This window comes from Empidonax traillii, unplaced genomic scaffold (assembly GCF_003031625.1).
Source record: "Empidonax traillii isolate 1590-97213 ecotype Southwest subspecies unplaced genomic scaffold, ASM303162v1 scaffold138:size3245559, whole genome shotgun sequence".
NCBI lineage: Eukaryota > Metazoa > Chordata > Aves > Passeriformes > Tyrannidae > Empidonax > Empidonax traillii.
The window spans coordinates 946,657-963,098 of record NW_020955331.1 but is presented as its reverse complement, the minus strand read 5'-3'; the positions used below and the strand labels follow the sequence as shown (position 1 = coordinate 963,098).

Here is a 16,442-nt window from a genome sequence, read left to right as displayed (position 1 = left end):
GATGGACCCTGGACAGTGGAAATATCAAATATATGATGGCACACAAGGTGAGCAACCATGCTTGTCTGAATCTCCTGCAGGAAAAGGCAGGATAGGAGGCAGAATTCACTCCTTCTCTCCCCTCATCACGGGTGATGGGCAGGGGGGCATTACCTGGGCTATCCCCTAGCCTGCTGGGCTTGCTCTGTTAGTGCTGCACCAGATTTCAGGATCCTCTTTTGGAATGCCACCAAAAAATGCCTTGCAGTTACTGGGAGGGCTGGTGGTGGAAGCCCCAGCCAGCAACTATTAGGAGCAGCTCTCCCCAGCCTGTCTGGGTCCCCTTGCAGCTGTCACTCCGAGTGTGCTGTCCCAACCTGCCCCCACACTGACTCAGGAGATTAGATTTGCTGGTAGAGCAGTGAAGGGTAGTTTCAGGGGCTGCTGCACTTGACCCTGTACACAAGCAATGGCTGTAAAACAGAGCAGATCTGGAGGCCAGACGAGCTGGTCTTCTCAAATGATGTTTGTTATGCAATGCATCTTCTCCCACCCACTCCTCCAGGTGGGAAGGACCAGCAACTGGCTGCCCACAGGCTCATGTTGCTGTTCAGTGCAAACGCCTTAAACACAGATCAAACCCTCCTTAGCTCTTCCTTTTTTAAGAGCTGAACCGAGAGCACAGTCAGAAGGGACCAGCTAAGACTCACACTGACATAGACAGCAACAGCCTTTATGTCTGGGTCAAAAATGAGTTCTCTTTTACTGCATTCCCAAAGGACTACAGTTAGGTTTGCCACTTAGACCATGAAAGCAGTCTCAGGGAGTCCAAGCAATGGGGCACAGCTCTGTGGTGTCAGGTGCCGAGCAAAGACACAGTAAACAATGTAACCTTTCCAAAAGAAAAGTTGCATCTCCATCTCCAACTGTGTCCATGTTGCGTAAGGGCATTTCAAATCTTTTCTGTCCCCCTGCCCAGCCAATCCATTTCGTAAGCCCAGGGCAGGCGCCATCAGTGTGTCCACCAGACTCAAGCCCGGCCAAAAATCACATCCGCTGCTGGGCATGAATGACTCAATTCACTCTTCCATAGCCTGGCTGTGCTCCAGGGTATTTGGCAGCTTGTCTCTGCCTTGTGGCATCACTGGGAGGGTGGTGGCATAAAGCAATTTTTACCAAAGGCTCTGTTCAGTGGTGAAGGTGAAAACGCCTGAGTAACGGCAAAGTTTCGAGTCAGAGATGCTTGCTGTGCCATTGGCTCTGGCCTACCAACCTGGCATGTCTCCTACATGCTTGCTGGGGAAAAACGTCTGACAAGAAAACAAAAAACAAGAAGGGAACCTGTCACCCCTCTGCTAAAAGTGGAAAAAAAAATAAAATTAGAGAGAGGCTGGATTCAACAAAGAGTAGAGTTCTCAACAAATGGCAGCTCTCACAGGCCTAATAAGTTTGAGGCCTGGGGTTTTCAAAGGTGTCTGGATGCATTAGAAGATGTCACACCAAACTTCAACCAGCACCTCATTTATTTAAGGTCTTCTGAAAACCCTGCCTTTCACAATCCAGCACCAGCCCAAAGCTTCCTTGCTGTTTTGAAACATGCGCTGTCTGCCTTTTGACAGCAGCCTTACCATAAATCACATCCCTCAGGCACTGGAAATCACTTCACCTGTATGCTGAGCCTCCACTGTCCCTTGCAATGAATTCCATCACTCCAGATTTCTCAGCAGCTGGAATTAACAAACACTGTTTTTTTTTTTTTTTTTTCTCATTAAAGCAACCTACTGGACAGAGGTTTCCTTCTTCACCCCAAAATCTGAGACTTTTCCAACTAGGTACAAGGTTCAATACTTGTTTACTCTCTTGGACAAGTAAAAGGAACTTTAGAACCTGGGATGGAGAAACACTCTGATCCTACAACAGACATGCAACATTTTTTCCTATTCAGGATGACCACACATGTCATAACCTTAAAATGTGACATTGGTATTGAGAGCAAAAGTCTTTTTAAAATATCATTTGATGCTGGTGACACCATATTTACTAGACTGAGGTAATAAAGCAATCATTATAATTCTGTTCATCCTTTCGGTCACAGGACCCGCTTTTACTGGCTGGGGAAGACAGCAAGTAATACTGTTAACTCTCTAATTTCAAAATGACCTGTGGCACATGCTTCATCTGGAGCCCATGATGGAGCACTATGATATCAAGTATCCATGGATCATCATTCCCACCTGATAGTCACATTCTCAGAGCTTGCTGGAAAAGGATATTAAAGTTTTCCTGCCTGGCCTCTATTACAAGTGAATTAGTGTAAAATATGAGATACATATTTATAACAATTATTATTTTATTTAAAGAAAGGATGTGGAAAATCCATCTGCACAATTGCATGTGTCACTCTCACACATCCTACAGCTTTTGATTCAAAATTAGCAAGGCTTAAAAAATAATAAGTTAAAAAAACCCTCACACCATAAAGCCGAGCTCTTAAGTGGTCCAAAGACTGATCTGTTTGAGATGGTGGTTTAGACGCTAGGGCCTGTTAACTAATAGTGGGAGACATGAGAATTGTGGGTACTGATCCATATTTATCATGATACAGACTGTCCTGACATTTAATCTTAAGCCCTCTATGGGGAGGCTCTGATGTTGACCAACATCCACACAGGCGCGCTCAAAGTATTACTCACACTTCTAAGATGCGAGGTTCTTCCTATATTGGCTTCCATGTGAAGGGCACCAATCCCTGTCTCCTGAATTATTCACAGAATTCTTGACCTGAAAATTTTGTGCCCATGGAAACTGAAACCCCCAAAGCTTTCCCTCCTCGTGACAAGGCTGAACCAATCGGAAAGGACTGATCCGATATCCAGAGCTCGTGATGAGTTCTGCCAGTCCAACGTCCTTGAGCGGGCATTAGGAAAGGCCATCAGCGGCAGGGATTGTAGGTGTTTGCCAAAAAACTCAGTGTTGAAAAACGTCCTGAACATGCCGTATCAGTGACAGCAACTTCTGAATAAGTTGGCAAACGGCTGTGCTCTGAACTTTCAGGTGCTCTTTACTGGTTTCCTACATACCTGGGAGTTCGGTAGGAGAGAACGGTAGGTGTATCTAATCCTCATTAAGCACTTTGGTGTGACAGTAGTGAAAACTTGTTTACATGTGATAACAGAATCATTAGAAATCCACCAGACCTCCAAATTTAGATCTGAGGTATGTGTAGAGACACTCATCTTATCCCAAGCCTGATTTTATCTGATGTAAACTTAGTCGACTTCATGTACTTCGGAATTTATATGACCAAACCCAGAAAGCCAATGCTGGTTTAAGTCAGTTGGTTTCGGTTTGCACATAAAATGATGCAACTTTATTATGTTGACAAAGTCAGATGCAATGGGTAGATGAGGGAAGCTATTATTCACACTCCAGTATAGGAAACAGTGTGGGAGACTTTTGTCCCAGTGAAAGGCTGCAACTTACAAAAGCCATCAAAACAAAACTGCAGCAACCTGAGACTCAATGCAACTGAGACTTCAAACATTTTGGAAATAGTTCTTATTGTTTTCCATTGCTCTAAGCATCCCCTTTGCAGCCTCTGCTCAGGTGAAGATCTATAAACAAAATGCATTATGTAGCTTCTGGGAATTCCACAACCCATGTTCTAGACCAGATGACTCCAGATAGGCTTCATGATCCATGTCCAAACATTAGAACACCTGCAAAAAAGTCTGAATTCCAGTACTGCTACATGAGAAAGTCAAAGCAACCTCTCCATAAGGAAAAAGAGACTGGCATTTTGTAAACCACAGACTGAAGACTTATGAAATTATTTTCATGCAGATGAGCCCTGTCTGAGGTATTAAGGGTTACCATGGGATATTCCTATCTAAGAGGGACATAAAATTAGCAAATTGCCATGGGAAAACAATATTAATACATCATTTTACAGTGTTATTTCTCCTGCATATTGTTTTGTTCTCCTCTGTCCCCAGAGCACAAGCATGAAGCCACTGCACACACTGATCTCCTGAGAGTTTAGGCAATATTTACTCAGCCAGACCTCTAGCCAAGCTGATGTCAGCTGGAGAATCTTCTAGTCAACACACACCTATTGAAATGTGACCCACTATGTGCCACAATTAGACCATACTCCAAAACATCATCCTGTAAAATGTTCTCTGTTCTTCTGAACAGCTGCAATTTTCCTAGGCCAGAAGAGCTCTTGCGATCAGACATTTGTTGGATGCACACCATTCCTACTTGCTGCCTAACAGCTGTTATTCATAGTATCAGGACTTTGGTACTTTACAAAGGACTCAAGTTCACAGGTTAGTCACCTTGTCTTCCCTCCTTAAATAAAAGAAAGTTGTGCTGCAAAGGGAAATAGGTAACAAGATTGTGTGTGAACACTTGCAATTGTACAAAACAGAAGGAAGCAGAATCTGGCAGACTTGCAAACAGCTTCGTTACGGCTCTGCATCCACATGCCCTGCTGTAATCAGAGCAAAGAAAAATTAGGAAAACCACCAAGATCCCACGACTAATTGGCTTTCTATGATGTATTGTTTTTGTTTAAAAGACCAAGCTACACTCAGGTGAATGGGCCTATGAACAAAGCCCTTTACTCATGACCAGGCATGACCAGGACTAGCTCAGGGCACAGATCTGTAACCCCAGAACAGCAATGTCCCTCTGCCCTAAGTTTGGAGGTGGCCTCTTTTCCAATGCCTGTCTCTGACCCTCCTGCTGAGATTCCTGAAACTTGCATTACCTGTGCAGTTTTTTACCTAAGCCCTCAAAACCTGGAAGTATGTGTCTCTCCCCTGCATGAGTGAACAGAGCAGTTTCCATTCCTCACTCCATTTAGAGACAGCAGTGCAGAAAGAGACCAAAAGAGTTTAAATGACAAGCTTTCACTAGGAGCTGGCCATATAACTGACACAGACCTTCTGGCTCTCCTCAGCCGCCCTTCTGAAGGAGGGATGCCTTGGAGATGGCAGTGCACCAGCTATGCACATCTCCACTTTCTTCACCTTTTGAATTCTGCCTGTGAAAAAACAGTAGAAATAAATCTGACCATAAGCAACTCCATTTTTTGGTCCCCTCCCCTTCTTGTTGACTTGCATGGAAATTGAGGTTATGGTTGCCTTAGCATCAGCAGTGGCCTGATGGTACTACAAAAGCACAGCACACTGAAGCCTGTGCTTTGCCATTTTATCTTTAGAAGACAATGTTTTTAGACACATACATATAAATGATGAAATATTTAAAAATGTCCCACTCAAACATGCACTGTTGTAGCCATACCCTCCCCAGTTCTGTCCTCCCACCACACTTTCCTCCCTCCTCTAAACACAAATACCAGATTTGCCAGTGCTGGAGATAGTTACACTTCACAAGACCATGTAGGCATCGGAAGCTGGATCAGTTGATGTGAGATGTTGAGATGGAGAATAGGAAAGAAAGGAACGTCATTAGGATCCTAAGTCCTTAGAGTATCCTGCACTATATATATGTGTGCACACACACACACATATTTGCATGTACATTTTAAGATTCTCATTAATTTCAGCCATGGGACAGCAATGAGAAGCAGCTGCCCAGCTCGTGGAGATGACAACAAGAACACATGACCAGAATTAGCTCCACATTGGCAATGACGATCACTAGGACTTTCCTGTCCAGGAGAGCTGGCTGCATATGACAGTCTTCTGCACAGCATAAAGGGCCCACGTTAGAGTCCCTTCTAAATGTTTCCTTTCCATTCAGCCAGATACAACTACTTAGCTCATGTAATCACAAATAAACTCTTCATTAAAAAGAGTGCAAAGTCAGTACTGTCATGTCCCAGCCATTCATCAACACAAGTGAAAATTCAAGGTAAAAGACTTCAGGATTTCTGCAGTACTTTTTTTGGAAGTCAGATGCTGAATTCACTTGTCGCTCAGGGCAAGCACATAATGGGGAAATGGAGACATTTTAAAAGCTGGGGTTTTTTCAAGTGTAATTTTAAAACACAATAAAAGCCTCTAAACCCCCCTCCCCCCCAAAACCTTTCCCTATTTCCAACCTGCACTCACAAAGACTGCTGCATATCATCTGCCCAGTCAGTCCCTGACAGCACAGACTGAATCAGAACATGCACTGAGCAGATAGTAAGTTATTAACCTCTCAAGATATTGTCTGGAACCAGAACTTGTTGAGCAAATTGTATATTAAAGTTGAACACTGCTGCTAGCTGAGCACAGCCTGATTCACAGCTTTAAACAAACAGTTTAGCATGGCTGGGACAGTAATTTGGAAGGATCTACGAGAGAAAATAATTCACACCCCACATCCAACTGTCTGTCTTTAGCAGTGGACAGTGTCTTAGGCTGTGAAATATGGTTGCACCCACACCTCTAAACTCTCTACAGAGGGGTCTGCTATTGCCAGGTGTTTTACTGAACCACTCTGCTCAATGGGGAGATAAATTTTGTCAACTGTCAAAACCCATATAACCTACCTGTGCTGTCACCTTCTGACCCTGGTGCTGTGAACACAGTTTTTCAGGGGTTTGGCTCTTAGCTCACACTTCCAGAAGTAACTATTTGGACATCTCTGCACATGTCTTGGCAGACATACAAGAAAAAAAAGCATATGAGCAAGTTCATAAAGGAAAGCTGGTGACAAGGTACCAGATGTGGTCTCCCATCTCCAGTTTGCATCCACAGTGACCCTCATGCTATTGAAGTTTTCCATTTCCCTCCATGGGGCTGACTCAGTCAGGGCCATGGGACAGGCACAGTGCTTTGCCACTCTCTTTTACTCATGTGACAAAATCTGTGCTGGCAGTGCAGGCAGGTCACATCTCAACTGCAGGTTTCACAAAACAAAACAGGTTTACTCTCAGCTGCTGGTAACATCCCAAACGTCTGCTGGGGCTGGCTTCTCGTGATCTGCCTGCCAGTTTGGGATGACAGTCTCCTGACTTTTGAGCACCCGTTGTGACCTTGGATTGTAGCCAGAGATGTGAAAACCATGTTCAGGTTTAACATGACATGATGAACAGCAAGGTGCATTTGGAGAAATAAAAACAGTGCAGCTTACTAAAACCAGCAGGAAAGTTAGGCTACTTTTGATTAGTTTCATTCTTTTAATCCTCCCCTACCTCTGTACCACCGAGAAACACTCTGTATTGATTATGCTGACATTGACAGCAGAGCTGGACTTTTTTTTCTCCCACATCTCAGATGAGAAAGTGGGTTATGATTCATCTCACAGAATCTGAGTCAAAGCAACTTCTTATAAAAAAAGAAAAAAAACCAAACAGTTTTGATGCATTTCCATCAAAAGAGAAGAGGCTGGAGAACACTCAGCAAATGAAGCAGTCCTCTTTAATTCTTCTTTTTACCACATTTCGCTCTCAGATAAAATTTGGCCTTTCCCCCCACTGAAAATAACTCATTCTGAGTTAATGACACTCAAAATACCCCCAAAAGCTACTGGCAAAAGACAAACCACCCTATCAAAAAAGACAGAATAAAACAAATGCCACCAAAATGGTACACCCCCGCGGAAGGGTGATTGCTAGACTGGAAACTAACAGATTACTATGGTGAATTATCAATTTTCCTTATAGCCTTGAACTACCTCAATGCAGAAGTGTGATAATATTAGTGGGTACATCATATTAACTGCAGTTAAAGATACTCAGTGTGGTCCTGGAGCACTTCCCCCCCCACACACTCCTTTCTTGTTTCCACAGCCTTGTTATTAATCCTGGAAAATAGGGCTTGTGCTCTACATGCTGAGAAGAGCCTTCAGAGTGGTTGTGGTTTCTCATCAGACAGGGCTCACAGGTGCATCTTGGCTGATTTTTGCATAAAATAAAGAGTTTGGCCACAGCTTTGGGTAAGACATGGAACTTGAACGAATTCTAGGCTCAATTCCCACACTGCTTCTGGATCTCAGCATGGCTGGGTGATTCACCTAAACTCTGCTAGTCAGCCCCTTGTTTGTAAATTAAGGACAGTAATTTCCTGGTCCTTGCCATATTTTCAGCTTCTGAGCTCTGAGGGATGCATACTATTTCCTACTCCATGTTTAATTTGCACATCATCCAGCACGGCCACAGCCTTGCTGTCAGGCCTTCGATGTTACTGCAGCACAATGAGCTGTAATACAACATGGAAGCAAACTTCAAATTTAGTGCATCCAGCTTCAAACAATAGGTGAGATGTTTTCAGTTTTAAAAAGGAAAAAAAAAAAAAAAGGGTTCATTTATGCCAGGTCATGTACAAAACTCAAAACAAAGAGAAACTAAACTGCTTTTACATTACTGGGACAAAGATTTCTCCAGGACTGCATGGCTGGAAGGGTTTCTAACTCCAGCTCTGAAACTGAATGCTTGTACCTCACTCCACAACTCTGCTATAAAGTCATGACCAAAAAGAAATGTCAGGGCTTAAAACACTGCAAAGCTGCATCTGAAAATTATTTCTATAATACTACAGTCCAGACAAACATTCTCATTCACAGGCACCCATACATACACCCCCCTCTTTAAAACACCTGTACATGAGAATTTAGTGATTATGATATCCGGGATGGAAATTCCTGGTTTCACTCATCTCCATAAAACACATCTAACAGGAGAGGGAGAACCAACCTTTTCCATCCCATGTGCCCTAAGAAGAACAGCCTGTCTTCAGCTCTTGGCCTCAGCAAGGAGATTCCCAACCAGGGACCCTCCAGGTACCACAATCTATGGTTTTTAGTGAAGTGATGACATACCCACAGAGAACCCCCCTGAGACCAGCCAGCTCATTTCATGTGGGGCAGGAAACAGCCAGAAGGTAGGTCCCACTTTCGCTTCTTAATGATGTGAGTTGGCTATGGACTAATGACCTGCAGCCAAAGACTTGACGGCTTGTTATCAATTCTTCAGCCATTTCAGTCCACCGAGAGTATACTCTGGGCATGTAAACTTATCATGAACAAGCTGGATTATCTTTAAACTGTTTCTCAAATTAAGGTAGAAAGATCTGGTTTGTTTTCACATAGGACTATTAATTTTTGTGGGGTTGGCTGACACCCTCATCACTGTTCAGAGTTTTTTCAGAAGGAGGCTGAGGTTTCCAGTACACTAAGAGCCCTATAAAACAAGAAAAATATTTACCATGCTCATGGATTATATTGCTTTCCACGGCCATGTTAATTTTTAAACATGCTGGAGAATCCTGTAGAATACAGCTGTACTTTTGAAAGAAACATTCCTGATAGTTCATTATCACATTTCACTCCTCTTAGAAGACAGCAGGAAATTGTCAGCTTTTATTTACTGACTTTTGAGACAAATCTAATTCCACTCATGGCCTAAAATCTCTCTTTCAGAGCATACAGGTGATCACGGAAATCCCTATGATAAAGTGCTACCTCAGTATTCTGAACTTATTCTCCATTAAATAATTTCTGCATCAAATTAATTATCTTCAAAAGTAAAAATATGTCTAGGTTGACTGCCAGCAATTGAAACTAAACCAGGGACTTAAAAACACAGAGGATGTCATGCTGCCTGCTACCTGTTCCAGCTGGGATTTTATCACTGACAGTAACAAAGGGTAATTTTGGGTTTGATGCAAGATTTAGATCCCATCTGTGAAGCAGTGCTGGTGTCTGAAGAAACTGGGCTTCAGAAACACTCATGATGCAAAGTCTCAACCACACTCGTGTGGCTACAAAGGGGAGAAAGGGAAGGTAGGTATCCTACCTCCTGGCACATGCAGGTACCAGGTGCTCAGGATTTACAGAAGTGCACTTTCCCTCATTCCCCACTGCTACATCTGCTGGATCTTCATTAAGAGATGTGCACTGAAGCCTTTATAAGGCTATGATCTCTAGCATAAAAAGACCTAGGTGATTCACTGCACAAAACATTTTTCCCACAATTACTACAGAGCAGACTGTGGATTAGATCAACATCAGGAAGAATCAAACTTTTGCATCCATTTACAGTCTTTCAAATGCTTGAAAAGCAACTTAGACAAACTCACAGCTACTTGCCTTTCTCATGGCCAGAGATAAATGCATGTAGATATGGTATATTTTGCTCTCCAACCACTCACTGGCCTCCTTTTTGTCTCTTCTTACTTTGGAACTGTGGGCCAAAATTTGCCCTCTAGGTGAGATTACTCTTACAAATTTTCTCTCCAAACTCTACCTGGACTTGCTGTGCAAGGATGCTGGCAGGCACAGGACTCCCTGAAAAGAAGCTCGAGGGGGGTGGCAAGTACTAACAGAAGTGAGACTGAAGAAACAGGCTCTGAAAGCCATTTACCAAGGTAATTAAAGCCTCTGGGGAGCAGAGGGAGGGTGACTCCACTTGCGGCAGGCCACAAGAGGGCTGCTGGAGGTTGATGGTGCCGCACTGTGACCTTCCTGAGCACAGGTTGCTCCCAGCCTTTGTAGCCTGTGTATAAATGTTGGAATATGGCTTGAACATAAAAAAATAATGACTTGAACTACAATGGAGAAAAGGGTCCCTATTATATGTCTGTTCCTCCTGCTTTTGTGAGCGGTTATATAACAGAAAATGACTGTCGGCTCATCAGTTGTTGAAAATCTAACCTACTATTTTCTGACCCAGATGTTGTTCAGATGAAGATGTACGCCATCTTGCACCAGAACTCCTGCCTCTAAACGAGAGACATGATGACACATCACATTACATGGATAAATTACAATGCAATTATGCTTTAGTAATAATAATATGCTTCATTTAATAATAACCTTTTCAGAAGAGATCTAATAGTACAGGCAAAATATGACAACTTTCAGTTTCTTTTTCTGATGGTAATTCAGATGAAACCAAGAGGCTACTTGTGCCTCTTAGAGGTTACAAACATGCCTGACCAAGACAGAAATGCAGTGCAGACCATGTTCAGTTTAGAGACCCCAGAATGGTTTAACACACAGAGCCACATCAAAGGAAACAAAGGCACCACGAACTCAGGGAAGTTGTACCTGGAAAATCTAATGTGCTTCCTCATCTGAAAGATCTATGCCTCTACCACACTCTATGCCACACCATACTTGGACTGCTACCTGCTAAACTGTGTCCTGCCCCTCAAGAAGTAAAAGGGAACACATTCAACACTGTTTGGTCACCAGGTCTCTGGCCCTAGTGAAGGATTTTTAGCTTATGAATGGAAGCCTAATGGAGACACAAAGCCAGTGACAGAAAAGGCTGACAGAGCCCTGAGAGATTCAATATGGTGCCACGTATCGTTCTTTCATTTTAACTGTAACATGGCATCTCAGAGAACCATTGTAGACAAAGGCTTCTCCACGGGAGGCACTCATACAATTGCTGCTGTTAATCACCTCCTGAAAACTGTGTGAAAAGGGAAAAAATTAAGTTTAGAAAAGTCTCACAAGAGGCCAGGATGAGGAACAGAAAAGGAAGTCAAGCATGCTGCTTGTTGGCCTTGCTCCTCAGTCCAAAACTGCACCATCTCTCCCCTTGTCAAAGTCTGGGGATACAGAAAATACACATAAGAAAACCACATAATCCTGAATTATCTCTGAGATAAATCAAGGTCCCTTTACTGCACAAACTAAGTATTTCCAACGGGACCATTCTAGCATCTCTCTTCTCCCCATGTGCATCCCTACAGCACACTGGAACTACAAAAGGAGAACTACTATATTATCCAATGCATAAAACTTTTAGTTCCTTTGGTAGCTCTGAGCTATGGTGAAAAACCAGTGAGAGTTCCTTCCCACCAGTCAGGGAAACTGCTGTGAGGAGTGACTCAGCTGGGACATAGTCCAGAAGACAACAGGAGATGAGGGGCCCTGATGGCACTTTTCCAGTCTTAATCAGCACTGTCTACATGGTGATAGAGACTGATAAGCTGCCAGAAGTCATTTCTTTCTATGAGACTTGAAACAGTGGTCCAGAACAGTTGTGATCTTTGTGTGTGTGTATTTTGTCGGGGATTTTTTAAATGCAAAATCAAGGGCTGTAATTTCCCATGGTGGCCAACAAACAATTCTGATAGTTTCATTCTAATCTCCTATAAGTATCCATTTCTCCTCTCTCAACCTTAACCAATTTCCACTCTACACACTATTATTTTTTTCAAACATATCAGACATGCCTGTCTACAATAGCACATTTATCAACAGGGAGGGCTGTGATAGAGAGAAACTATCTGTACTGCAGAGTGCGTAACACATTTGGGAATCCTTTCTAATAAAAAGGGATTTGATTTAAGACAGCCAACTACCACAGATCAGCAGTAAAGAAGGAAGAGCAGCTTAGACTTAAAAGACTTCAACCTGCTGATCTGCCAAGGATTTCCCAGGAGAAGTCACTCTATAAGTCACTCCAGAACCTATAGGAGGGTAGGAGGGGACATACATTTGGGGTGCTTAGACGACTTACAGTAGTCTGGCCTTAACAAAATCAGGTTAGGTAGACTATACAACATGCATGTTTAACTCCTAAAAATGTACAGTGATTTTTTTTTTTTATTATTATGCTTACTGATGATATCTCCATGCTCAAGCACTGCCTTGCCAATGGCAGCTAGAGTATTTCCCAGTGGCTGGATTGTGCTGCTGTGACAAGCCCAGGCAACACACAGCTGTCAACTGTGATCTTGCTGCTCTGAAGCGTGTCTCCCGCATGCTGCTTCTGGCTCCCACCACGCACCCCAGCTCCCTGGGAAGGCACTGTGATCCGTGCCACGCTGCCAGCTGTGTGTGCTAGCGTGAGCAATACTTGCCCAGAACAGTTCCCCCAACCCTGAAACCACCTTCAGTAATTTCCACCCAGGGAAGCTGCAGAGAGGTGCAGTGAGCACAGACTGGATGGAAGTGCTGGCTGACCTGCTGTCCTGAGCTCAGCTCACTTGGTCTGCCAGCAGTACCAGCCAGCATTTCCAGGGCAAAGAGACAACTTCAGTGACTCCTAGTCCTCTTCCCTCCCAAGGAACCTCCACTCTGCCCACTGCTGGGCAGATTCTGCTGACTCCAGAATCAAGATGGTTAGATTGAAAACCAGAGATACAGCAAGTGAAATCACAGAAGGAAAATGGTTACGAAAAAGATTCCAGAGTGCTGACGGGCCAAGTAAAATGACCTTTCTCCAGCCTGACAGTTCAAATGTAATTATTCCAACAAATTATTTTTATGACTTAATATAACGCCTTGCAGCTTTCTAGCAAGGTTAATTAGATTCCTCAATTCAAAACCTATCTGCACTTAACCAACTTTTAATATGCTGAAATCCAGTTTTCTAAATTCAAACTAATAAAAGTGATTAGCTGACAGCTATCTGGTATGCTACAATTACCATGGCATTTAGACCTCAGGCATAAGATATTTAATGCAAATCAGAGTCAGTGTCTCTGCCCATTTGTCCTTTTTCTGATTATTTGATCAATGTGCCATATGAATCCTGTACAGTCCACACTACCACGCTAAATAAATAAAGCACAAGGGCAGAGATATTGTTTGAGACAGTTAACCAAAGCTGAAAGACTCTTTTTTTTCCTCCCACACTTAATTTGTTCCTTCCACATGAGCACGAAGTTACTGAAAGGCACTGGCTGACAGTTCAAGTAGAGATGGGTATTTAGTTCTGACATAGCCAGAATTAGTACAAAACTCCCGTCCTGCACTGCCGTATCAAAGGGCTTCATCTACTATGACTCCAGAGACCATCTTCCCCCAGGGAGGAGCTTGGACTGGAACAAACCTAGGAGGATGAGGGCAGCCTACCACTTTGATGGTATCCAACCATCAAAAGTAGTTGTGGTCCAGCATTATGTATCTTGTTAGATAGATAATGCTCCCAAATGGCTGTGTGGCGTATAGCATGCTTAGAAAGCTGAGGAGGTGATCAGCCCAACACATGGTTCTTCTGCACATCAGGAATGCCAGGGCTGGACACTGCTTCAGAGATGAGCTTCAGCAGCATACACTCAGTGCAATTAGGAAAGCAATCAGGTGCAGTTGGTGATTACACATCAACTGCCCAAGGTAGGACTAAGGCTGTTTGATTTTCATCTTCCACCTTGTATCTTGAATGATTCTTGAATGCCATCACTTAAACACTGGCAAAACACGTGAATGGTCTGAAGCCTCCTTTCCATTTTCTTGTCTTCTGCTGAGTTAAGAGCTATTGGCATGGCATCGTTCTGACCTTACATATGATAGCCAAATTGATGACCTCATATTGAGGGACTTTATGTTCCAACCGTTTGAGCTATGCATCCCTTTTGGATGAAGAAACTTTGATGTACCACCATCTTAGGCATACAGTATTAGTCTGCAAAATCTGAGCTTTTCAGATTCATAAATGCAAGTGCTAAACAAAACTAAAGCTTCACTTCATGAAGCAATTTCCAAGCTGTGAGGAAAATTAATCACTAGAACAGCTTATCAGGGTAGGTGGTTGACTCACCATTGCTCGAAGTCTTTAAGATAAGATTAGATTTTTATTTTTTTAAAGTCATGATTCAATCATATTTCTGGGACAAACTGAGAGTAAGACATTAGGCGGTATAATGGCAAGGTCCTTTCTGACCTTGAAGCCTGTGCATCTCCAAATTCTTTGTTCATCTGCCTACTTTCTTGGGCTAAAAGGAAAACTGGATGGGCTCTGGTCCATCAAACAACTCCTGCCACACAGTTCTGCATTAAGAAAATTACTATAATCAAATCTCATGCTTCAGGGCTTCAGCCATTTGCCTGAAGGGAGCAGGAAAGAAGTTTCTCCTGCCCAGTTAATGGCTAAATGTTATGTTTATTTGGTTGTTGCTTCATGTTTAAAACATCAGAGAGTGAACCCAAATAGCAATGGGCAGAGATGAAGTCAAACCCATCAACACAGAAAATGCTCTTTGGCTATTCTCTATTCAATTAGTCATTCCTGCTCACACCTCAGATCAGTGATAGTCATCAACTCTGATGACTACCAGTGTTGACAGAGAAGATATTTTGGTTGTGAGGGTGGAGACCACAGAAAATAGAAGGTACTGATGACAATGGGGACTGATATCAACCCCATCTACAAGGGCAATGTTTGTTTGATTAGAACATCTTAACCTGCCCATATTATCAGATTCTTGTCTCTGCAAGATCCTCATTTATTAGTTAAACCTTGATCCCATTTGTTTTTTGATTAAACTAGACCACAAAAGTTTCTTTAAGCCAGAAATGTTTTGATCCACCCAAACTCTACAGCAAACAGAGCTAGGGAGCGATCTAAATGAAATTTTAAAGAAATTATGAAATAAAAAAAGATGAAGAACCCTGAATGAATGGCCTGCCCCAGTATTTAACTTTAAAAACTGTAGCAGTTTGTTTCCTAACAACACTATTACCCAAGCCTGTAAGAAACTAAACATCCAAGCAGATGCCTCAAATGTGCCCAAGACTTGACTTTAATGCAGAGTTCAGACCCCACATCACCTATCTTTCATATAAAGGCAAGGTATACATTCTACGCCTACAGATGCCTAAGATAATTCAGTTCTACACCACTTAAGAAGGAAATTAGACAATTATCTTTTTCCAGGCAAGGAAGACGATACAGTTCTGAGTGAATGGGTCCCCATGTATAACCGACTCAAAATGGATTTCCTTTTTATCTGTGCCAGCACACAGAAAATGAAAATCCATGCCTTAGAAGCAGAACACATTGACACTTCCATGTTTTTTGCAGCTGGAATGAGAAGGGAGCAATGGGGCAGGCAGGCAAGACAACACACCACACCTGAGTTCAGACAGGTAGCCAAGAAGCTGGGGACAGATGGTGTGAAAATGAACCAGACACTGAAAAATTCAACTTTAAAACCAGAAAGATTACAAACATACAATGAGTGAGCATGAGATTTATGCTGAAATTACAGAGGAATTCCTATGGCTGATTACACTTCCAGCCCAAGCGTGGAAAGCACATCCATCAATACGAGTGTCACTACGTTACCAGTGCAGCTGTCAGGCCTCCCCATTACTGCACCTGGTAAATATGGAAGAGGGCTACAGACACTTGTGACAAGGCTCACCAAAGTATTCATCAGAGGGAGGATTCTCCATGTCATACAGCATTTTCTTGGTCAGATGTTCCAGCTCATCCTCAGGCCTGAAGGCAGGAGTGCTTGAAGCAGGTCCAGAGCTTGGATATCCACTCTGGAAAAAAAGGACAGTCCGTGATGTGATATAAAAGGCATTCACACAAAGTAAGAGGGTCTATTGGCTGTTCAATGTTGAACTTCATCCTTTGTCTTGTTTTTGCTTTTTTTAAAACCTAAGGGACTCAAGTAAGTAAACATCTCACTTAATGTAATGAAAATGGACTCTGAAAAACATCCAGTGAAGTGCTATATATCCTACGAGAATGAGAAGTATTCTCTGCCTCATAATTAGGTGTCTACTGGGTAGCATATAATAATAAATAAAGGAGA

At 42.8% G+C, this 16,442-nt stretch overlaps 1 protein-coding gene across 9 annotated transcripts in view; it reads right to left on the bottom strand.

Moving 5' to 3' along the window:
• Positions 1–16,442, bottom strand: part of LPP (LIM domain containing preferred translocation partner in lipoma) — a 319,665-nt gene that overhangs the window by 53,020 nt on the left and 250,203 nt on the right. For all 9 annotated transcript variants that reach the window (XM_027884103.1, XM_027884102.1, XM_027884107.1 and 6 more), the window contains one exon: positions 16,044–16,167. In XM_027884103.1, coding sequence (XP_027739904.1) covers positions 16,044–16,167 — 124 coding nt within the window. The remainder of the gene's footprint in view (positions 1–16,043; positions 16,168–16,442) is intronic.